Raw genomic sequence first — 18896 nt, 5'->3', positions numbered from 1 at the left:
GCCTTTTGCCCACCTGCCTTTATGGGTACGAAAGGACTGAGACTGAAAAGACTGTGTCCTTTTCTGCTGAGATGTGACTTGGGGTAACAAAAGTGGATTTTCCAGCTGTTGCCATGGCCACCAGGTCCGATGGACCGCCCCTTTATACGGCAATACTTCCATGTGCCGTCTGGAATCTGCATCACCTGACCACTGTCGTGTCTATAAACATCGTCTGGCAGATATGGACATCACATCTACTCTTGATGCCAGAATGCAAATATCCCTCTGCGCATCTCGCATATATAGAAATGCATCCTTAAAATGCTCTATAGTCAATAAAATATTGTTCCTGTCAAGGGTATCAATATTTTCAGTCAGGAAATCCGACCAAGCCCCCCCAGCGCTGCACATCCAGGCTGAGGCGATTGCTGGTCGTAGTATAACACCAGTATGTGTGTATATACTTTTTAGGATATTTTTCAGCTTCCTATCAGCTGGCTTTTTGAGGGCGGCCGTATCTGGAGACGGTAACGCCACTTGTTTTTATAAGCGTGTGAGCGCCTTATCCACCCTAAGGTGTGTTTCCCAACTCGCCCTCACTTCTGGCGGGAAAAGGTATACCTCCAATAATTTTCTATCGGAGGAAACCCACGTATCATCACACACTTTAATTTATCTGATTCAGGAAAAACTACAAGTAGATTATTCCCACCCTACATAATACCCTTATTTGTGGTACTTGTAGTATCAGAAATATGTAACACCTCCTTCATTGCCCTTAACATGTAACGTGTGGCCCTAAAGGAAAATACGTTTGTTTCTTCACCGTCGACACTGAAGTCAGTGTCCGTGTCTGTGTCGACCAACTGAGGTAAATGGGCGTTTTTACAAGCCCCTGACGGTGTCTGAGACGCCTGGACAGGTACTAATTTTTTTTTTTTTTTGCCGGCCGTCTCATGTCGTCAACCGACCTTGCATCGTGTTGACATTATCACGTAATTCCTAAATAAGCCATCCATTCCGGTGTCGACTCCCTAGAGAGTGACATCACCAATACAGGCAATTTGCTCCGCCTCCTCACCAACATCGTCCTCCTACATGTCGACACACACGTACCGACACACAGCACACACACAGGGAATGCTCTGATAGAGGACAGGACCCCACTAGCCCTTTGGGGAGACAGAGGGAGAGTTTGCCAGCACACACCAAAAACGCTATAATTATACAGGGACAACCCCTTATACAAGTGTTTTCCCTTATAGCATTTTCACATATGTAATCATATCGCCAAATAAGTGCCCCCCCTCTCTGTTTTAACCCTGTTTCTGTAGTGCAGTGCAGGGGAGAGCCTGGGAGCCTTCCTCACAGCAGAGCTGAGCAGGAAAATGGCGCCGTGTGCTGAGGAGAATAGGCCCCCTAAAACGGCGGGCTCTTCTCCCGGAGTTTGTGAGTTCTGGCAGGGGTTAAATACATCCATATAGCCTCAAGGGCTATGTGTGATGTATTTTAGCCATAAAAAAGGTATAATACATTGCTGCCCAGGGCGCCCCCCCAGCGCCCTGCACCCTCAGTGACCGCTGGTATGAAGTGTGCTGACAACAATGGCGCACAGCTGCAGTGCTGTGCGCTACCTTATGAAGACTGAAAGTCTTCTGCCGCCTGTTTCTGGACCTCTGGACCTCTTCAACTTCGGCATCTGCAAGGGGGGTCGGCGGCACGGCTCCGGGACGAACCCCAGGGTGAGACCTGTGTTCCGACTCCCTCTGGAGCTAATGGTGTCCAGTAGCCTAAGAAGCAAATCCATCCTGCACGCAGGTGAGTTTACTTCTCTCCCCTAAGTCCCTCGTAGTAGTGAGCCTGTTGCCAGCAGGACTCACTGAAAATAAAAAACCTAACTTAAACTTTTATTCTAAGCAGCTCAGGAGAGCCACCTAGATTGCACCCTTCTCGGCCGGGCACAAAAATCTAACTGAGGCTTGGAGGAGGGTCATAGGGGGAGGAGCCAGTGCACACCACCTGATCCTAAAGCTTTTATTATTGTGCCCTGTCTCCTGCGGAGCCGCTAAACCCCATGGTCCTGACGGAGTCCCCAGCATCCACTTAGGACGTTAGAGAAATGGGGATATCCAATTACCTGCCGTCACTTGCAGTAAGTAATTATATCCCCGGAGCTATTCAATTAGCCCCTATGAGCCGGCGCATGCTACGGCTTATTGGAGACTTTGTTTCACCTGCCTCAGAGAGCGAAACCAAATCCTCAAAAGCAGTTGCTGCTGCGACTGGCAAAACTACACAACACAGGTTTCACTGAACATGTGTGTTTTCATGAGAAAATGTTTTTTTTCCCCCCGGGCGATACAAATTGGATAGCCTGTAAAAAAAAATATTGTGGCTAATTGGATACCCCCCAAAGTCTGCTATGAACCCCCCCCCAAAAGTAAACAGTAATAAAAAAACAAATAATATTTTGCCATATTAAAAAACACAATCAGTTCAAGCAGCATGACCAGACACAGTTCTTCATTAATTGCTTGCAACAATTTACCAAAGAATATTACATACAGTATTGGTTAGCCGTGACCATTACTGTGCAGGGTTTTGTGAGTGAACTATACTTGTAAAGAAAACCATACAATTTAATTCAAATACTTTAAAGTTGCAGATAACGCTTTAGCCATCACATACCTGGAGACTTCTTTACTCAGGAACACTATGTGCTCCTGCATTCTGCTCAGTCTGATCTCACAGCGTACATCCTTCACTTGGGGATTATGTTTCCTTGCATAGAAGCCTCTCCAGCAAGACTGCAGCTTTGTCGCTGCTTTGTTCATAATGTTTAGACGGTCAGTGTCTTTATCTTCGGGCAACAACACAGTAATACTGCAACAAGTGGGAGTACTTGATGGTTGGATGTGCTCTGTAACCGCATCAGAAGAGGTTTGCCAATTCTTGGCACTCAATTTAATATTCTCATTTGATATGACAAAGTCAGATTCTTTCAGGTCTTCCTTTGTCTTTTGTGTGGAGGGCTTCTCATAGCTGCCTTTGTTAAATTCTGTCACAGTTTCATTGGCATCCAACTCATCCGACATGCCCGGCACTCTCAGTTCTATGGTGGGAGACACTGGAGATAAACCTGGAGCTACAGGCATAAATGTGGACTCCGAGGAAAGGAGACTACAGTTCAGTTTGTCCTCATCAGTCTGAATGTCTTCTAGGTAGAGGCTGTTATAATGTGATGTCCCAGATTGTGCAGGACTAGAGGACATGTTTCTTGAAGTGTAAAAATGGTCTCTGGAATCATTTGTACCTAGCCAGGTGTCCACTTTTACCACACATTCTAAGAAACAAAAAATAAAGCAAATGATATAATAAGTACCGTATATACTCGAGTATAAGTCGACCCGAATATAAGTCGAGGCACCTAATTTTACCACAAAAACCTGTGAAAACTTGTTGACTCGAGTATAAGCCTAGGGTGGGAAATGCAGCTCTACCTGTACACAGACCTCATAGTGCCAGATATGCCCCACAGTGCCAGGTGTGCCCGATATGCCCCACAGTGCCAGGTGTGCCCGATATGCCCCACAGTGCCAGGTGTGCCCGATATGCACCACAGTGCCAGGTGTGCCCGATATGCACCACAGTGCCAGGTGTGCCCGATATGCCCCACAGTGCCAGGTGTGCCCCACAGTGCCAGGTGTGCCAGATATGCCCCACAGTGCCAGATATGCCCCACAGTGCCAGATACTTACCCTCCGTCGCTCCCACGCTGTCTTCTGAAGGAGGGACACGGAGAGCGCAGCGCGCGGCTCTCCTGTGTCCCTCCTGCGTCTCCGGCGTGTGTTAAAGGAAGTGCCGGTTCGTGCACTTCCTTTAACACACACACGCCGCTGCCGCCGGAGATGCAGGAGGGACACATGAGAGCCGCGCGCTGCGCTCTCCGTGTCCCTCCTAACGCTAACTCGAGTATAAGCCACGGTGGCTTTTTCAGCACAAAAAAAAGTGCTGAAAAATTCGGCTTATACTCAAGTATATACGGTACATTTATGAAATGCAGGTACAGATAGTGGAGTATTGTTTACTGCCCCTTTCACCATTATCTCTGAGATCATGACATTACAAATGGTGAATTCCAACCTTATTACTGGTTTAAAGGCCCCCCAACCTCTGGGAATTTGCAATGCAATTGCAATATGGAAAATGACTTTATTAAAGCTTCACAGCTAATGAATAACACGGAGAGAATAGGCAATACAGTCACTTGCAGGTATGGAGATGGGCTTATTGTGTAAAAGGAGGCATGGTTTATATGTATATTGCACAGCGACGTCATGTTGTGAACGGCCGGAGCATGCAGCTTTGGACGAGGAGTACAAATTAAGCTACATGCACAGCCGAGACAAAGGGCCATTAACAACCCGCAGGGCCGCACATCGCTCGTCGTCGGCTGCGTGCACACTGGGCGATATAGTAAACTATATTGCTCAGGTGGGGAAAAATTTACTATATCGCTGAGTGTGTATACAACTTCACTGGGATATATTTTCCCTAAAAAGAAGCAGCAATGTGTTAACTTACCCCTATTATTGGAACGCTGGAGACTTGGGCTCTGACGCTCGTTTGAGGAAAATGATCTTTTACTTGGTGTGGAGGACAGATGACTCTCATTACGAATCTGGTGCATTAACTGTCTTTGATGTAATCTAACCAAAAATGAAAATAAATAAATTATTCTACAGAATGGATGTTATTTGTTAAATCATGAAAGGAAAAAAAAAAAAAAAACAGAAAAAAAACACAAAGTGCTAGTTTGATTTCTATAGAAAGATTTCTACTGAAAGACAAAACTAAATGGACTATAGTTGTATAGTAATTTAGTGCAAACAAGGCTGGCTTCCCAGAGCCAGGAACTAATGCTGTACCTGTTCCTGCCAACTGCCTGTCACTATATGGGCACTGTACCAACTGCCAAAAATTGATGCTCTGCCTGAAGCTGCCAGTTGCCCAGAGTAAGCCAGGAACTGGCCCAGTGCCTGTGTTCACCAACTGCATGGAGCCAAGAATGAGCTGAAGCCATGGAAACATACTGCCAACAACAGCTACCATTGTTATTCTACTAGCTGATTCCACACCACTATTAGATTGTAAGCTTGTTTGGACGGGGCTTTTTATGTCACTGTAATTTATAAGTTCGTAACAATATCCCCTCAGTATAGAGCACCGAGTATTATATGTTGGTGTTTTATAAATAAAACATAAGTAATAAATATTCCAGGTGGGGCAAGGTGCATCATGGCTAGGATTGTAAGATCTGCTGTTTAAAATCAGACACATGTAAAACACACAAGTGCACCTCATGCATGGTAACAATCGCATTCGGACTGCACGCATGTGAAACAATGTCAGTGCAGCAATGTGACATGTATTTTTCTATGTTCAGTTCTATTATAGCCTAGGGAACTGGCCATTGTGTGAATTATGTAGCAGAGAATAGTGTTCCAGTGACCAAACCAACAAAATTATACATCTTCTTCATGAAGTGCGCTACATACGTCATGAAGTGATAATTACACTGGCCGATAATGAAGTACTGCAGCGTGTAGTAATAGGGGGTTTTATAGAGGAAACATAAAAAAAGTTGCTGTTTGCTATAAGGTAAAGGCAGATATATTTGAGATTATAACAAGTATTAGACATTGTGTACACAAGACCTCAGATTCGGTTTTGCATCGCTTCAGCAAATTAATTTTAAACACAAAAAGAAACATATATACCTTTGTTTACTTAATATTTTCTCCAGCTTTGCATCCTCCTCAGTCTGAAGACCAGGCGCAGAAGTCAGAGGACACACAGATGCTAAGTACTGTGCAAGTGGCACATGCTGGCCCGGCCTGTACGATCTTCCTTTACCTTGGCTGTAAAGCCATTCTGCTTTCAAGCTGCATTGACATTAACATAGAATAAATACATCCAAGATGGCATTTGCTGAAAAAACAAAGCTTCAGGCGAACTTGAAGCATAATCCCCCGAATTAGGGGCAGAGCAACTGAACAAATCAAAAAGCAGAACTACTGAATCATCATTTTCTTATACTACAGAAACGTGCCTTGATTCAGGTAGTTAATACTTTACAACATTAACAGTGTGCCACTGCATTTTCTAAAACGGTCAAAAACCCTTGTTGTGCATGATTTTTCTCAGAGGTGCTCTGCACATCCCCTACTCCCCACTCACTCACTTAGGCACTGATTCATAGAAGCACCCTAATGCAGCTGCAAGTGCAATTTTCTCCACAACTGCAGATATCAGCAAGTCAAGCTGCCGCCCAGAAATGAAAAGTGCTACGGCAACTCATTCGCAATTGCGTACACATACGCAGCCTATACGCAAGAACAAGGAACAATGGGCTGAAGGGTAGACTGGACCCAGTAGTAGTCACGCAGGCACCATGTTTTTGTATGTAAAGGCTCGCTGCTAACGTCGGATACACGCCCCCAAAAATGGCCATGACACCCCTGCGTTTTAACAACCATTCCCCGCTAACACTATGTTAACATCCCCAAATGGTCACTTCCAGTCAATCACTTTGCAGAGTCCTCATTGCTTGCGTGTTCGCAGAGGCACCTTGACGCATGCGTGATGCGAACGCAGCATATGCGCAATCTGACGATAATTGCTCATTTCCGTGGAACAACAGCTTTGCGAATTTCTTTGAATCAGGCCCTTAATCTATCCATAACATAGCATTACGTTACTATTAATAATATTACTATATTGTTATATTACATGTAATTACTGTACACAGACATATCAGGTCTCAAGCCAGTTAAGTATTTAATCTTACACTTTGCTTAATTTATGCACACATGGGAGTCGGCTTTAGATTTCAAATGAGTCTTACCTTTCTTTTTGTGAAACTACATATCCATCTAATACTTTAAGGCTCAAGCACCAGCTGACAGTGTAAGGTCTGTAGTCAAAGCCGGGAATAGATGGTGTGGCCATCACACAAGGATTGTTCATGATTGATAATTGTTCCAGATCAGTAAGGGCTGCAAGGTAAGAGACCTGACAAGAACAAACAAAGCAGGACTTTCAGCTCAGTATTTGATCACTTGCTGTCTCTGGTGGGCATGTAAGTTCCTCTGTGACTATTACTACACTGAAATATTCGTTTTGTTGCACAGTATAAGTTACAGTGCCAATTATTGAAACATAAACCACATGCTCTGAAAGGGTAGGTCAGTGAAAGAATCAGTGACCTCTCTAAACAGGTAATACATATTCCCTAGAGAGGTTTCTATACCCTTTAATATAGGGGATAAATGCATCTGTCGCTCTCTCTGTAGACTATCCTATACAATAAAAGGCTAATGATGCTCCTCACCTCTGTTATGTGCGTCGGCGGCCACTAGAGGGCCTTTGTATGCTGCAAGCTATGACAGGTGAAAGTGATACTGCAGGGAGATGTTACAAACTAATACTGATGACTGTTTCACACTTGCTGCATACAGAGAGAGAGAGAGAGAGAGAGAGAGAGAGAGAGAGAGAGAGAGAGAGAGAGAGAGAGAGAGAGAGAGTTGGTTAGGGGGCATACAGGGTCTGGGGGGTGGAAAGTGGGGAAGGGGCAGATAGGGATTGGGAGTGGAGAGAGCAAGAGAGAGATGCAGATTTATTTCAATATAGTATTACATATCTATATATAAATGTAAGGCTAACACTGCCCCCGCCAAGGACACGTGTGGCCACTTACTGGCAGGAGGGGGGGGGGTAAGACTCTGTGTGGGCTGAGCAGTGTGGTGACCAGGAGGAGGAGGGGTCGGCGCTGGGGCTGCAAATGATGTAGGTAAGGAAAAAGAGGCAGATAACTGGCTCAGCTGCTTCATATATACTGGTGCCGAGGAAGAGGCGGGATCCTGTGATCTCCCCTCCCACACCCCAGGCCCAGCTGCTGGTGTCTACAGGTGTCCTCTACCCCCAGACTGACCAGGAGCTGTGCAGCTACTGGTGAACTTAATCATGGCCAGTACTGGTGTATATAGTTCAGCAGTGTGTGTGTGTGTGTGTGTGTGTGTGTGTGTGTGTGTGTGTGTGTGTGTGTGTATGTATGTATGTATGTATGTATGTATGTATGTATGTATATATATATATATATATATATATATATATATATATATATATATATATATATATACATACATATATATATATACACAAAACAAGAGTGAAAAAGGCGCCTCCCAGTGCAATACTAATAGTGTAATAAACCTCCACCAATGAGAAACACCCTAAAAGTTGGAGGTGTACCGTAACAAGTGGTCTTAAACCACCTTTATGTAGCGTCTAGAGATCCAAATCGTCCCCGGTTCTGATATTTATTTCCCGGATGTAAAGGTCATTTGGTTGTCCAAAGCCTTAGTTCTCATAGTCACTCAAATGTAATCATATAGGGATGTCTGGGTTAGACAGTGCTGGACCCACCAAAACAAGTAAGGCACCACTAGGAACCTCTAATTATATCAACATTTCATCTGTGTGATGATGTCAAGATCATAAAAACATCTTCAAAGTTGTAAACATGTTCTGTTAAAGGAAGTGGTAGAGAGCACACACAAATAGATGCAGCTTTCAAGACTTCTGGTTTATAGTAAATAGTAAACCAGAAGTCTTGAAAGCTGCATCTATTTGTGTGTGCTCTCTACCACTTCCTTTAACAGAACATGTTTACAACTGTGAAGATGTTTTTATGATCTTGACATCATCACACAGATGAAATGTTGATATAATTAGAGGTTCCTGGTGGTCTAGTGGTGCCTTACTTGTTTTGGCGGGTCCAGCAGCTTTAGCACTGTCTAACCCAAACATCCCTATATGATTGCATTTGAGTGACTATGAGAACTAAGGCTTTGGACAACTAAATGACCTTTACATCCGGGAAATAAATATCAGAACCGGGGACGATTCGGATCTCTAGAAGCTACATAAAGGTGGTTTAAGACCACTTATTACGGTACACCTCCAACTTTTAGGGTGTTTCTCATTGGTGGAGGTTCATTACACTATTAGTATTGCACTAGGAGGAGTCCTTTTTCACTCTTGTTTTGCAGATTTTATAAAGACCTGTTTGAACAGCGGGTCATTTGGAAAAATAGGCGGCCGCCTTGAAAAGAAAAGAATACAGGGAAAGTGCTTTGAACAAAATCATCACTAATTCTATAAAGTGCTCAGAGGAAGGTTTCCTGTGCGCCAAATATCACCCCCCTGAGAAATATTATATATATATATATATATATATATATATATATATATATATATATATATATATATATATATATATATATATATAATAAGATTTTACTTACCGATAAATCTGTTTCTCGCAGTCCGTAGTGTATGCTGGGGACTCAGTCAGGACCATGGGGATTAGCGGCTCCGCAGGAGACAGGGCACAAAACTAAAGCTTTAGGATCAGGTGGTGTGTACTGGCTCCTCCCCCTATGACCCTCCTCCAAGCCTCAGTTAGGATACTGTGCCCGGACGAGCGTACACAATAAGGAAGGATATTGAATCCCGGGTAAGACTCATACCAGCCACACCAATCACACCGTATAACTTGTGATCTAAACCCAGTTAACAGTATGACAAACGTAGGAGCCTCTGAACAGACGGCTCACAACAAATAACAACCCGATTTTTTTGTAACAATAACTATGTACAAGTATTGCAGACAATCCGCACTTGGGATGGGCGCCCAGCATCCACTACGGACTACGAGAAACAGATTTATCGGTAAGTAAAATCTTATTTTCTCTGACGTCCTAAGTGGATGCTGGGGACTCCGTCAGGACCATGGGGATTATACCAAAGCTCCCAAACGGGCGGGAGAGTGCGGATGACTCTGCAGAACCGAATGAGAGAACTCCAGGTCCTCTTTAGCCAGGGTATCAAATTTGTAGAATTTTACAAACGTGTTCTCCCCCGACCACGTAGCTGCTCGGCAGAGCTGTAATGCCGAGACCCCTCGGGCAGCCGCCCAGGATGAGCCCACCTTCCTTGTGGAATGGGCCTTGACAGATTTAGGCTGTGGCAGGCCTGCCACAGAATGTGCAAGTTGAATTGTGCTACAAATCCAACGAGCAATCGTCTGCTTAGAAGCAGGAGCACCCAGCTTGTTGGGTGCATACAGTATAAACAGCGAGTCAGATTTTCTGACTCCAGCCGTCCTTGAAATGTATATTTTCAATGCCCTGACAACGTCCAGCAACTTAGAATCTTCCAAATCGCTAGTAGCCGCAGGCACCACAATAGGCTGGTTCAGGTGAAACGCTGACACCACCTTAGGCAGAAACTGAGGACGCGTCCGCAGTTCTGCCCTGTCCGAATGGAAAATCAGATATGGGCTCTTATACGATAAAGCCGCCAATTCTGATACTCTCCTGGCTGAAGCCAGGGCCAGTAGCATGGTTACTTTCCATGTAAGATATTTCAAATCCACCGATTTGAGTGGCTCAAACCAATGGGATTTGAGAAAATCCAAAACTACATTCAGGTCCCACGGAGCCACTGGGGGCACAACCGGGGGCTGTATATGTAGTACTCCTTTTACAAAAGTCTGGACTTCAGGAACTGAAGCCAATTCTTTCTGGAAGAAAATCGACAGGGCCGAAATTTGAACCTTAATGGACCCCAATTTGAGGCCCATAGACAATCCTGTTTGCAGGAAATGTAGGAATCGACCCAGTTGAAATTCCTCCGTGGGGGCCTTCCTGGCCTCACACCACGCAACATATTTTCTCCAAATGCGGTGATAATGTTGTGCAGTCACCTCCTTCCTGGCTTTAACCAGTGTAGGAATGACCTCTTCTGGAATGCCTTTTTCCTTTAGAATTCGGCGTTCAACCGCCATGCCGTCAAACGCAGCCGCGGTAAGTCTTGGAATAGACACGGTCCCTGCTGAATCAGGTCCCGTCTTAGAGGTAGAGGCCACGGATTTTCCGTGAGCATCTCCTGAAGTTCCGGGTACCAAGTTCTTCTTGGCCAATCCGGAGCCACGAGTATCGTTCTTACTCCCCTTTGCCGTATAATTCTCAGTACTTTGGGTATGAGAGGCAGAGGAGGAAACACATACACTGACTGGTACACCCACGGTGTTACCAGAGCGTCCACAGCTATTGCCTGAGGGTCTCTTGACCTGGCGCAATACCTGTCCAGTTTTTTGTTGAGGCGAGACGCCATCATATCCACCTTTGGTTTTTCCCAACGGTTCACAATCATGTGGAAGACTTCTGGATGAAGTCCCCACTCTCCCGGGTGGAGGTCGTGTCTGCTGAGGAAGTCTGCTTCCCAGTTGTCCACTCCCGGAATGAACACTGCTGACAGTGCTATCACATGATCTTCCGCCCAGCGAAGGATCCTTGCAGCTTCTGCCATTGCTCTCCTGCTTCTTGTGCCGCCCTGTCTGTTTACGTGGGCGACTGCCGTGATGTTGTCCGACTGGATCAACACCGGCTGACCCTGAAGCAGGGGTTTTGCCAGGCTTAGAGCATTGTAAATTGCTCTTAGCTCCATTATATTTATATGAAGAGACATCTCCAGGCTTGACCATACTCCCTGGAAGTTTCTTCCCTGTGTGACCGCTCCCCAGCCTCTCAGACTGGCATCCGTGGTCACCAGGACCCAGTCCTGTATGCCGAATCTGCGGCCCTCTAACAGATGAGCACTCTGCAACCACCACAGAAGAGACACCCTTGTCCGTGGCGATAAGGTTATCCGCTGATGCATCTGCAGATGCGATCCGGACCATTTGTCCAGCAGATCCCACTGAAAAGTTCGTGCGTGGAATCTGCCGAATGGAATTGCTTCGTAAGAAGCCACCATCTTTCCCAGGACTCTTGTGCATTGATGCACAGACACTTTTCCTGGTTTTAGGAGGTTCCGGACAAGTTCGGATAACTCCTTGGCTTTCTCCTCCGGAAGAAACACCTTTTTCTGAACCGTGTCCAGAATCATTCCCAGGAACAGCAGACGTGTTGTCGGGGTCAACTGAGATTTTGGAAAATTCAGAATCCACCCGTGTTGTTGCAGCACTACTTGGGTTAGTGCTACTCCGTCCTCCAGCTGTTCTCTGGACCTTGCCCTTATCAGGAGATCGTCCAAGTAAAGGATAATTAATACGCCTCTTCTTCGCAGAAGAATCATCATTTCGGCCATTACCTTGGTAAAGACCCGAGGTGCCGTGGACAATCCAAACGGCAGCGTCTGAAACTGATAATGACAGTTTTGCACCACGAACCTGAGGTACCCTTGATGTGAAGGGCAAATTGGGACATGCAGGTAAGCATCCTTTATGTCCAGGGACACCATAAAGTCCCCTTCTTCCAGATTCGCTATCACTGCTCTGAGTGATTCCATCTTGAACTTGAATTTTTGTATGTACAGGTTCAAAGATTTCAGATTTAGAATCGGTCTTACCGAGCCGTCCGGCTTCGGTACCACAAATAGCGTGGAGTAATACCCCTTTCCCTGTTGTAGGAGGGGTACCTTGACTATCACCTGCTGAGAAAACAGCTTGTGAATGGCTTCCAATACCGTCGCCCTGTCTGAGGGAGACGTTGGCAAAGCAGACTTTAGGAACCGGCGAGGGGGAGACTTCTCGAATTCCAACCTGTAACCCTGAGATACTACCTGCAGGATCCAAGGGTCCACCTGTGAGCAAGCCCACTGTGCGCTGAAATTCCTGAGTCGACCCCCCACCGCTCCTGAGTCCGCTTGTACAGCCCCAGCGTCATGCTGAGGGCTTTGCAGAACCCTGGGAGGGCTTCTGTTCCTGGGCAGGGGCTGCTTGCTGCCCTCTCTTACCCCTTCCTCTGCCCCGGGGCAGATATGACTGTCCTTTTGCCCTCTTGTTCTTATAGGACCGAAAGGACTGCGGCTGAAAAGACGGTGTCTTTTTCTGTTGGGAGGGGGTCTGAGGTAAAAAGGTGGATTTTCCGGCAGTTGCCGTGGCCACCAGATCCGATAGACCTACGCCAAATAATTCTTCCCCTTTATACGGCAATACTTCCATATGTCGTTTGGAATCCGCATCACCTGACCACTGTCGCGTCCATAAACTTCTTCTGGCAGATATGGACATCGCACTTACTCTCGATGCCAGAGTGCAAATATCCCTCTGAGCATCTCGCATATAAAGAAAAGCATCCTTTAATTGCTCTATAGTCAATAAAATACTGTCCCTATCCAGGGTATCAATATTTTCAGTCAGGGAATCCGACCAGACCACCCCAGCACTGCACATCCAGGCTGAGGCGATGGCTGGTCGCAGTATAACACCAGTATGTGTGTATATACTCTTTAGGGTAGTTTCCAGCCTCCTATCAGCTGGATCCTTGAGGGCGGCCGTATCAGGAGACGGTAACGCCACTTGTTTTGATAAGCGTGTGAGCGCCTTATCCACCCTAGGGGGTGTTTCCCAGCGCGCCCTAACCTCTGGCGGGAAAGGGTATAATGCCAATAACTTTTTTGAAATTAGCACTTTTCTATCTGGGTTAACCCACGCTTCATCACATACATCATTCAATTCCTCTGATTCAGGAAAAACTACAGGTAGTTTTTTCACCCCCCACATAATACCCCTTTTTGTGGTACTTGCAGTATCAGAGATATGCAAAGCCTCCTTCATTGCCGTGATCATATAACGTGTGGCTCTACTTGAAAATACGTTTGTTTCTTCACCGTCGACACTAGATTCAGTGTCCGTGTCTGGGTCTGTGTCGACCGACTGAGGTAAAGGGCGTTTTACAGCCCCTGACGGTGTCTGAGACGCCTGGGCAGGTACCAACTGGTTTTCCGGCCGTCTCATGTCGTCAACTGATTTCTGTAATGTGCTGACATTATCACGTAATTCCATAAACAAAGCCATCTATTCCGGTGTCGACTCCCTGGGGGGTGACATCACCATTACCGGCAATTGCTCTGCCTCCACACCAACATCGTCCTCATACATGTCGACACACACGTACCGACACACAGCAGACACACAGGGAATGCTCTTATCGAAGACAGGACCCCACTAGCCCTTTGGGGAGACAGAGGGAGAGTTTGCCAGCACACACCCAAGCGCTATAATATATATGGGAACAACCTTATATAAGTGTTGTATCCTTATAGCAGCTTAAATATATAAAATATCGCCATAAAAAGTGCCCCCCCTCTCTGTTTTACCCTGTTTCTGTAGTGCAGTGCAGGGGAGAGTCCTGGGAGCCTTCCTCACAGCGGAGCTGAGCAGGAAAATGGCGCTGTGTGCTGAGGAGAATAAGCCCCGCCCCCTATTCCGGCGGGCTTTTCTCCCGTAGTTTGTAATATCTGGCAGGGGTTAAATACATCCATATAGCCTCAAGGGCTATATGTGATGTATTTTTTAGCCATAAAAGGTATTTACATTGCTGCCCAGGGCGCCCCCAGCAGCGCCCTGCACCCTCCGTGACCGTTGGTGAGAAGTGTGTGACAAACAATGGCGCACAGCTGCAGTGCTGTGCGCTACCTTCAAGAAGACTGAAGAGCCTTCTGCCGCCGGTTTCTGGACCTTCAATCTTCAGCATCTGCAAGGGGGGTCGGCGGCGCGGCTCCGGGACGAACCCCAGGGTGAGACCTGTGTTTCGACTCCCTCTGGAGCTAATGGTGTCCAGTAGCCTAAGAAGCCAATCCATCCTGCACGCAGGTGAGTTGAACTTCTCTCCCCTAAGTCCCTCGATGCAGTGAGCCTGTTGCCAGCAGGACTCACTGAAAATAAAGAACCTAAAAACTTTTTTCTAAGCAGCTCCTTAAGAGAGCCACCTAGATTGCACCCTGCTCGGACGGGCACAAAAACCTAACTGAGGCTTGGAGGAGGGTCATAGGGGGAGGAGCCAGTACACACCACCTGATCCTAAAGCTTTAGTTTTGTGCCCTGTCTCCTGCGGAGCCGCTAATCCCCATGGTCCTGACGGAGTCCCCAGCATCCACTTAGGACGTCAGAGAAATATATATATATATATATATATATATATATATATATATATATATATATATATATATATATATATATATATATATATATATATATAAATAAAATAAAACGCTACACACAAAGTCGGTGCTAGGGTGTTCTGTGCCCCCTGCAAACTATAAATTTGTGCCCTCCCATACATAATAAAGATACAAAGCGCGTCTTTAGCACGAGTTCCCCCCCCAAAAAAACCAATTCAAATTACTGCACACAGTAGCACAATTTTATTCATATTACACCGCATGTGGTGCCCGATTCATATTGCACCACATGGTAGTGTACCTTATTCACGTCATTACATCACACTGTAGTGCCCCTTATTCATGTTACGTCACACAGTACTGCCCCTTAGTCACGTTAAGATACACATTAATGCCTCTTTTACAAATAATGTCCACAGTAGCAGTGCCACACTTTCCACTGCCGGCGTTACTGCCTATCATACAGAGTGACATGCGCAGCAGCAGCAACACTACTGTAGCAGAGCGTGGAAGGCTTCTCTACACCCTGGCGCCTCCCTGCACCGCAAACCTTTTACTGAGCGGGTTGTGTCGGCTCTACACATACCTGCTCAGCATGACAGAGCCAGGCTCCCAGCAGCAGGACTTCCAGAAACCCGGCAGCTCCTGTGTGAGTAGCGACACCCCCCCCCCCCCCCCCCCCTTATAATCCTTCCCTGGTGTTTGTCATTTTGATGGACTTTTAACTAGTATTTCTCTTACGTCCTAGAGGATGCTGGGGACTCCAAAAGGACCATGGGGTATAGACGGATCCGCAGGAGACATGGGCACACTAAAAAGACTTTTACTGGGTGTGAACTGGCTCCTCCCTCTATGCCCCTCCTCCAGACCTCAGTTAGACTTTGTGCCCAGGAGAGACTGGACACATACTAGGGGAGCTCTACAGAGTTTCTCTAGAAAGACTTTTGTTAGGTTTTTTACTTTCAGGGAGACCTGCTGGCTACAGGCTCCCTGCATCGTGGGACTGAGGGGAGAGAAGTCAGACCTACTTCTTCTTAGTTAAAGGCTCTGCTTCTTAGGCTACTGGACACCATTAGCTCCAGAGGGTTCGATCACTTGGTTCGCCTAGCTGCTTGTTCCCGGAGCCGCGCCATCACCCCCCTCACAGAAGCCTGAAGCCGGGTGAGTATTAGAAGAACCGAAGACTTCAGGCGGCAGAAGACTTCAGTAACGGTACAGCGCAGCGGTCGCGCTGCGCTCCATGCTCCCACACACTTTACCAACGGCACTCGCTGGGTGCAGGGCGCTGGGAGGGAGCGCCCTGGGCAGCAGTTACTGAGGCTCACTGGACTGGCAGTATAAAAAATGTAAAATTGAGCGGGACTACAGCGCGCCGGGAAGGGGCGGGGCTTAGCCGCACAGCTCACCAGCGCCATTTTCTCTCTCTCCACAGCCGCTGCAGAGACGCTGGCTCGGACCTCCAAGCTCCTTCAAGTAACAGGGGAGCAAAACAGGGGGGGGGGGGGGGGGGGGGGGCGCGCACATGAATTTTGGTGCTTTTTATAATATATTGCAGTGCTAGACACATATTTTCTTCTTGTAGTATACGGGCGCTGGGGTGTGAGCTGGCATACTCCCTCTGTGTTTTCCTCTACAGGATTCCCTGTGGGTCTGTCCCCTTGTTTTTGGCCGGTGTGTGTGTGGGTGTGTCGGTACTACGTGTCGACATGTCTGAGGCTGAGTGTTCCTCCCCGGAGGTTGTTACTGGGGGCGCAGAGAGGGATTTGGGAATGACTCTGTCGGCATAGCCGACTGCTGATTGGGTAAATATGCTGAGTACACTGAATGCAAATGTGGCTTTATTGTCTAAGAGGCTAGATAAATCTGATTCTCAGACACAAACATGGAGAAAATCCATGGAGGACGCTTTATCTCAGGTACAGACCACCTCAGGGTCACAAAAGCGTTCATTTACCCAGATGGCAGATACAGATACCGACACGGACTCTGATTCCGATGTCGATTTCAGTGAGGCTTCCTTACATCCGAGGGTTGTTAGGAGTATTCAGTACATGATTGTAGCTATCAAAGATGTTTTACATATCTCTGAGGAACCTGCTGTTCCTGACACAAGGGTTTGCTTATTTAAAGGGAAAAGGCCTGAGGTGAAGTTTCCCCCCTCTCATGAAATGAATGTGCTTTGTGAAAAGGCTTGGGAGTCGCCTGACAAAAGGTGACAGATTCCCAAGAGAATTTTGATGGCATATCCTTTCCCCTCTGACGACAGGGACAAATGGGAGTCGTCTCCCAATGTGGACAAGGCTCTATCACAATTGTCCAAGAAGGTGGCGCTTCCGTCTCCTGACACGGCTGCTCTCAAGGATCCAGCGGATCGCAAGCTGGAGACGACATTGAAGTCCATTTTCGTCAATACTGGTGCATTGCTCAGAACTGCTGTGGCGTCGGTATGGGTGAGCAGTGCTATTGCTAAGTGGGCTGATAATTTGGCTTCTGATATGGATACCCTTAATAAGGTTAACATTCTTTTGACTCTTGGTTATATCAAGGACGCTGCAGATTACCTAAAGGATGCGGCGAGGGTTGTTGGCCTCTTGGGATCAAGAGCCAATGCCATGGCAGTCTCGGCCAGGAGGGCGCTGTGGATTCATCAATGGAATGCTGATGCCGACTCCAAGAAGAATATGGAAGCTCTCCCTTTTAAAGGTAGTGTCTTGTTTGGTGACGGCCTTGCTGACCTGGTGTCTACAGCTACTGCGGGTAAGTCATCTTTTCTTCCTTATGTTCCCACACAATAGAAAAAGGCACCCCATCATCAGATGCAGTCCTTTCGGCCTAATAAATACAAAAAAGGAAAGGGCTCGTGCTTCCTCGCTTCAAAGGGTAGAGGAAGGGGAAAGAAGTCGCCCGCCGTGTCAGGCTCCCAGGACCAAAAGTCCTCCACTGCCTCTACCAAATCTACCGCATGATGCTGGGGCTCCCCTGCGGGAGTCCGTGCCGGTGGGGGGCCGTCTCCGATTCTTCAGTCAGGTCTGGTTTCGATCGGTACAAACTGGAGTTTCAGGAGATGCCCGCTTGCCCACCCCCCCCTCCCGCCGCTTTTTCGTGTCGGCCTTGCCAGTTTCTCTTCCAGAAAGAGAAGTGGTAAATGCTGCAATACAAAAGCTGTGTCAATAGAGGTTCGTTGTGCCGGTTCCCCTGTCCCAACGGGGGGGAAGGGTTCTATTCGAGCCTCTTTGTCGTACCGAAGCCGGACGGCTCGGTCAGACCGATTCTGAACCTGAAATCCCTCAATCCACACTTAAAAATTTTCAAGTTCAAGATGGAGTCTCTTCGAGCTGTGATCTCCAGCCTCGAAGGGGGGGAGGATTTTATGGCGTCAGTAGACATAAAGGATGCTTACTTACACGTCCCGATATACCCTCCTCATCAGGCCTTCCTGAGGTTTGCGGTGCAAGATTGTCATTACCAATTTCAGGCGCTGCCGTTTGGGCTTTCCACGGCCCCGAGTGTGTTCACCAAGGTAATGGCGGAAATGATGGTTCTCCTTCGCAAGCAAGGGGTCACAATTATCCCGTACTTGGACGATCTGCTGATAAAGGCGAGGTCAAAGGAACAGTTGTTAAGAAGTGTGGATCTCTCCCTGACGGTTCTGCGACATCACGGTTGGATTCTAAATTTGCCAAAGTCTCAGCTGATCCCGTCCACTCGATTGCCCTTCCTGGGCATGATCCTAGACATGGAGCTACAGAGAGTGTTTCTTCCGGAGGACAAAGCTCTGGAAATCCAGACCATGGTCAGGGAGCTTCTGAGGCCGACAAGTGTGTCGATTCATCAATGCACTCGAGTGCTAGGGAAGATGGTTGCGGCTTACGAAGCCATTC

General features: G+C 47.0%; 1 protein-coding gene across 2 annotated transcripts in view; it reads right to left on the bottom strand.

The window, feature by feature from the left end:
* The window catches only part of CEP97 (centrosomal protein 97), a 93132-nt gene that overhangs the window by 41078 nt on the left and 33158 nt on the right, over window positions 1-18896 (bottom strand). For both annotated transcript variants that reach the window (XM_063953595.1, XM_063953596.1), the window contains exons 6-9: window positions 6890-7056; window positions 5763-5927; window positions 4567-4691; window positions 2671-3325 (exon numbers count right to left, since the gene is read on the bottom strand). In XM_063953595.1, coding sequence (XP_063809665.1) covers window positions 2671-3325; window positions 4567-4691; window positions 5763-5927; window positions 6890-7056 — 1112 coding nt within the window. The remainder of the gene's footprint in view (window positions 1-2670; window positions 3326-4566; window positions 4692-5762; window positions 5928-6889; window positions 7057-18896) is intronic.

This window comes from Pseudophryne corroboree, chromosome 2 (assembly GCF_028390025.1).
Source record: "Pseudophryne corroboree isolate aPseCor3 chromosome 2, aPseCor3.hap2, whole genome shotgun sequence".
In the NCBI taxonomy this organism is placed as follows: domain Eukaryota; kingdom Metazoa; phylum Chordata; class Amphibia; order Anura; family Myobatrachidae; genus Pseudophryne; species Pseudophryne corroboree.
This window is presented reverse-complemented; position numbering and strand designations above follow the sequence as displayed.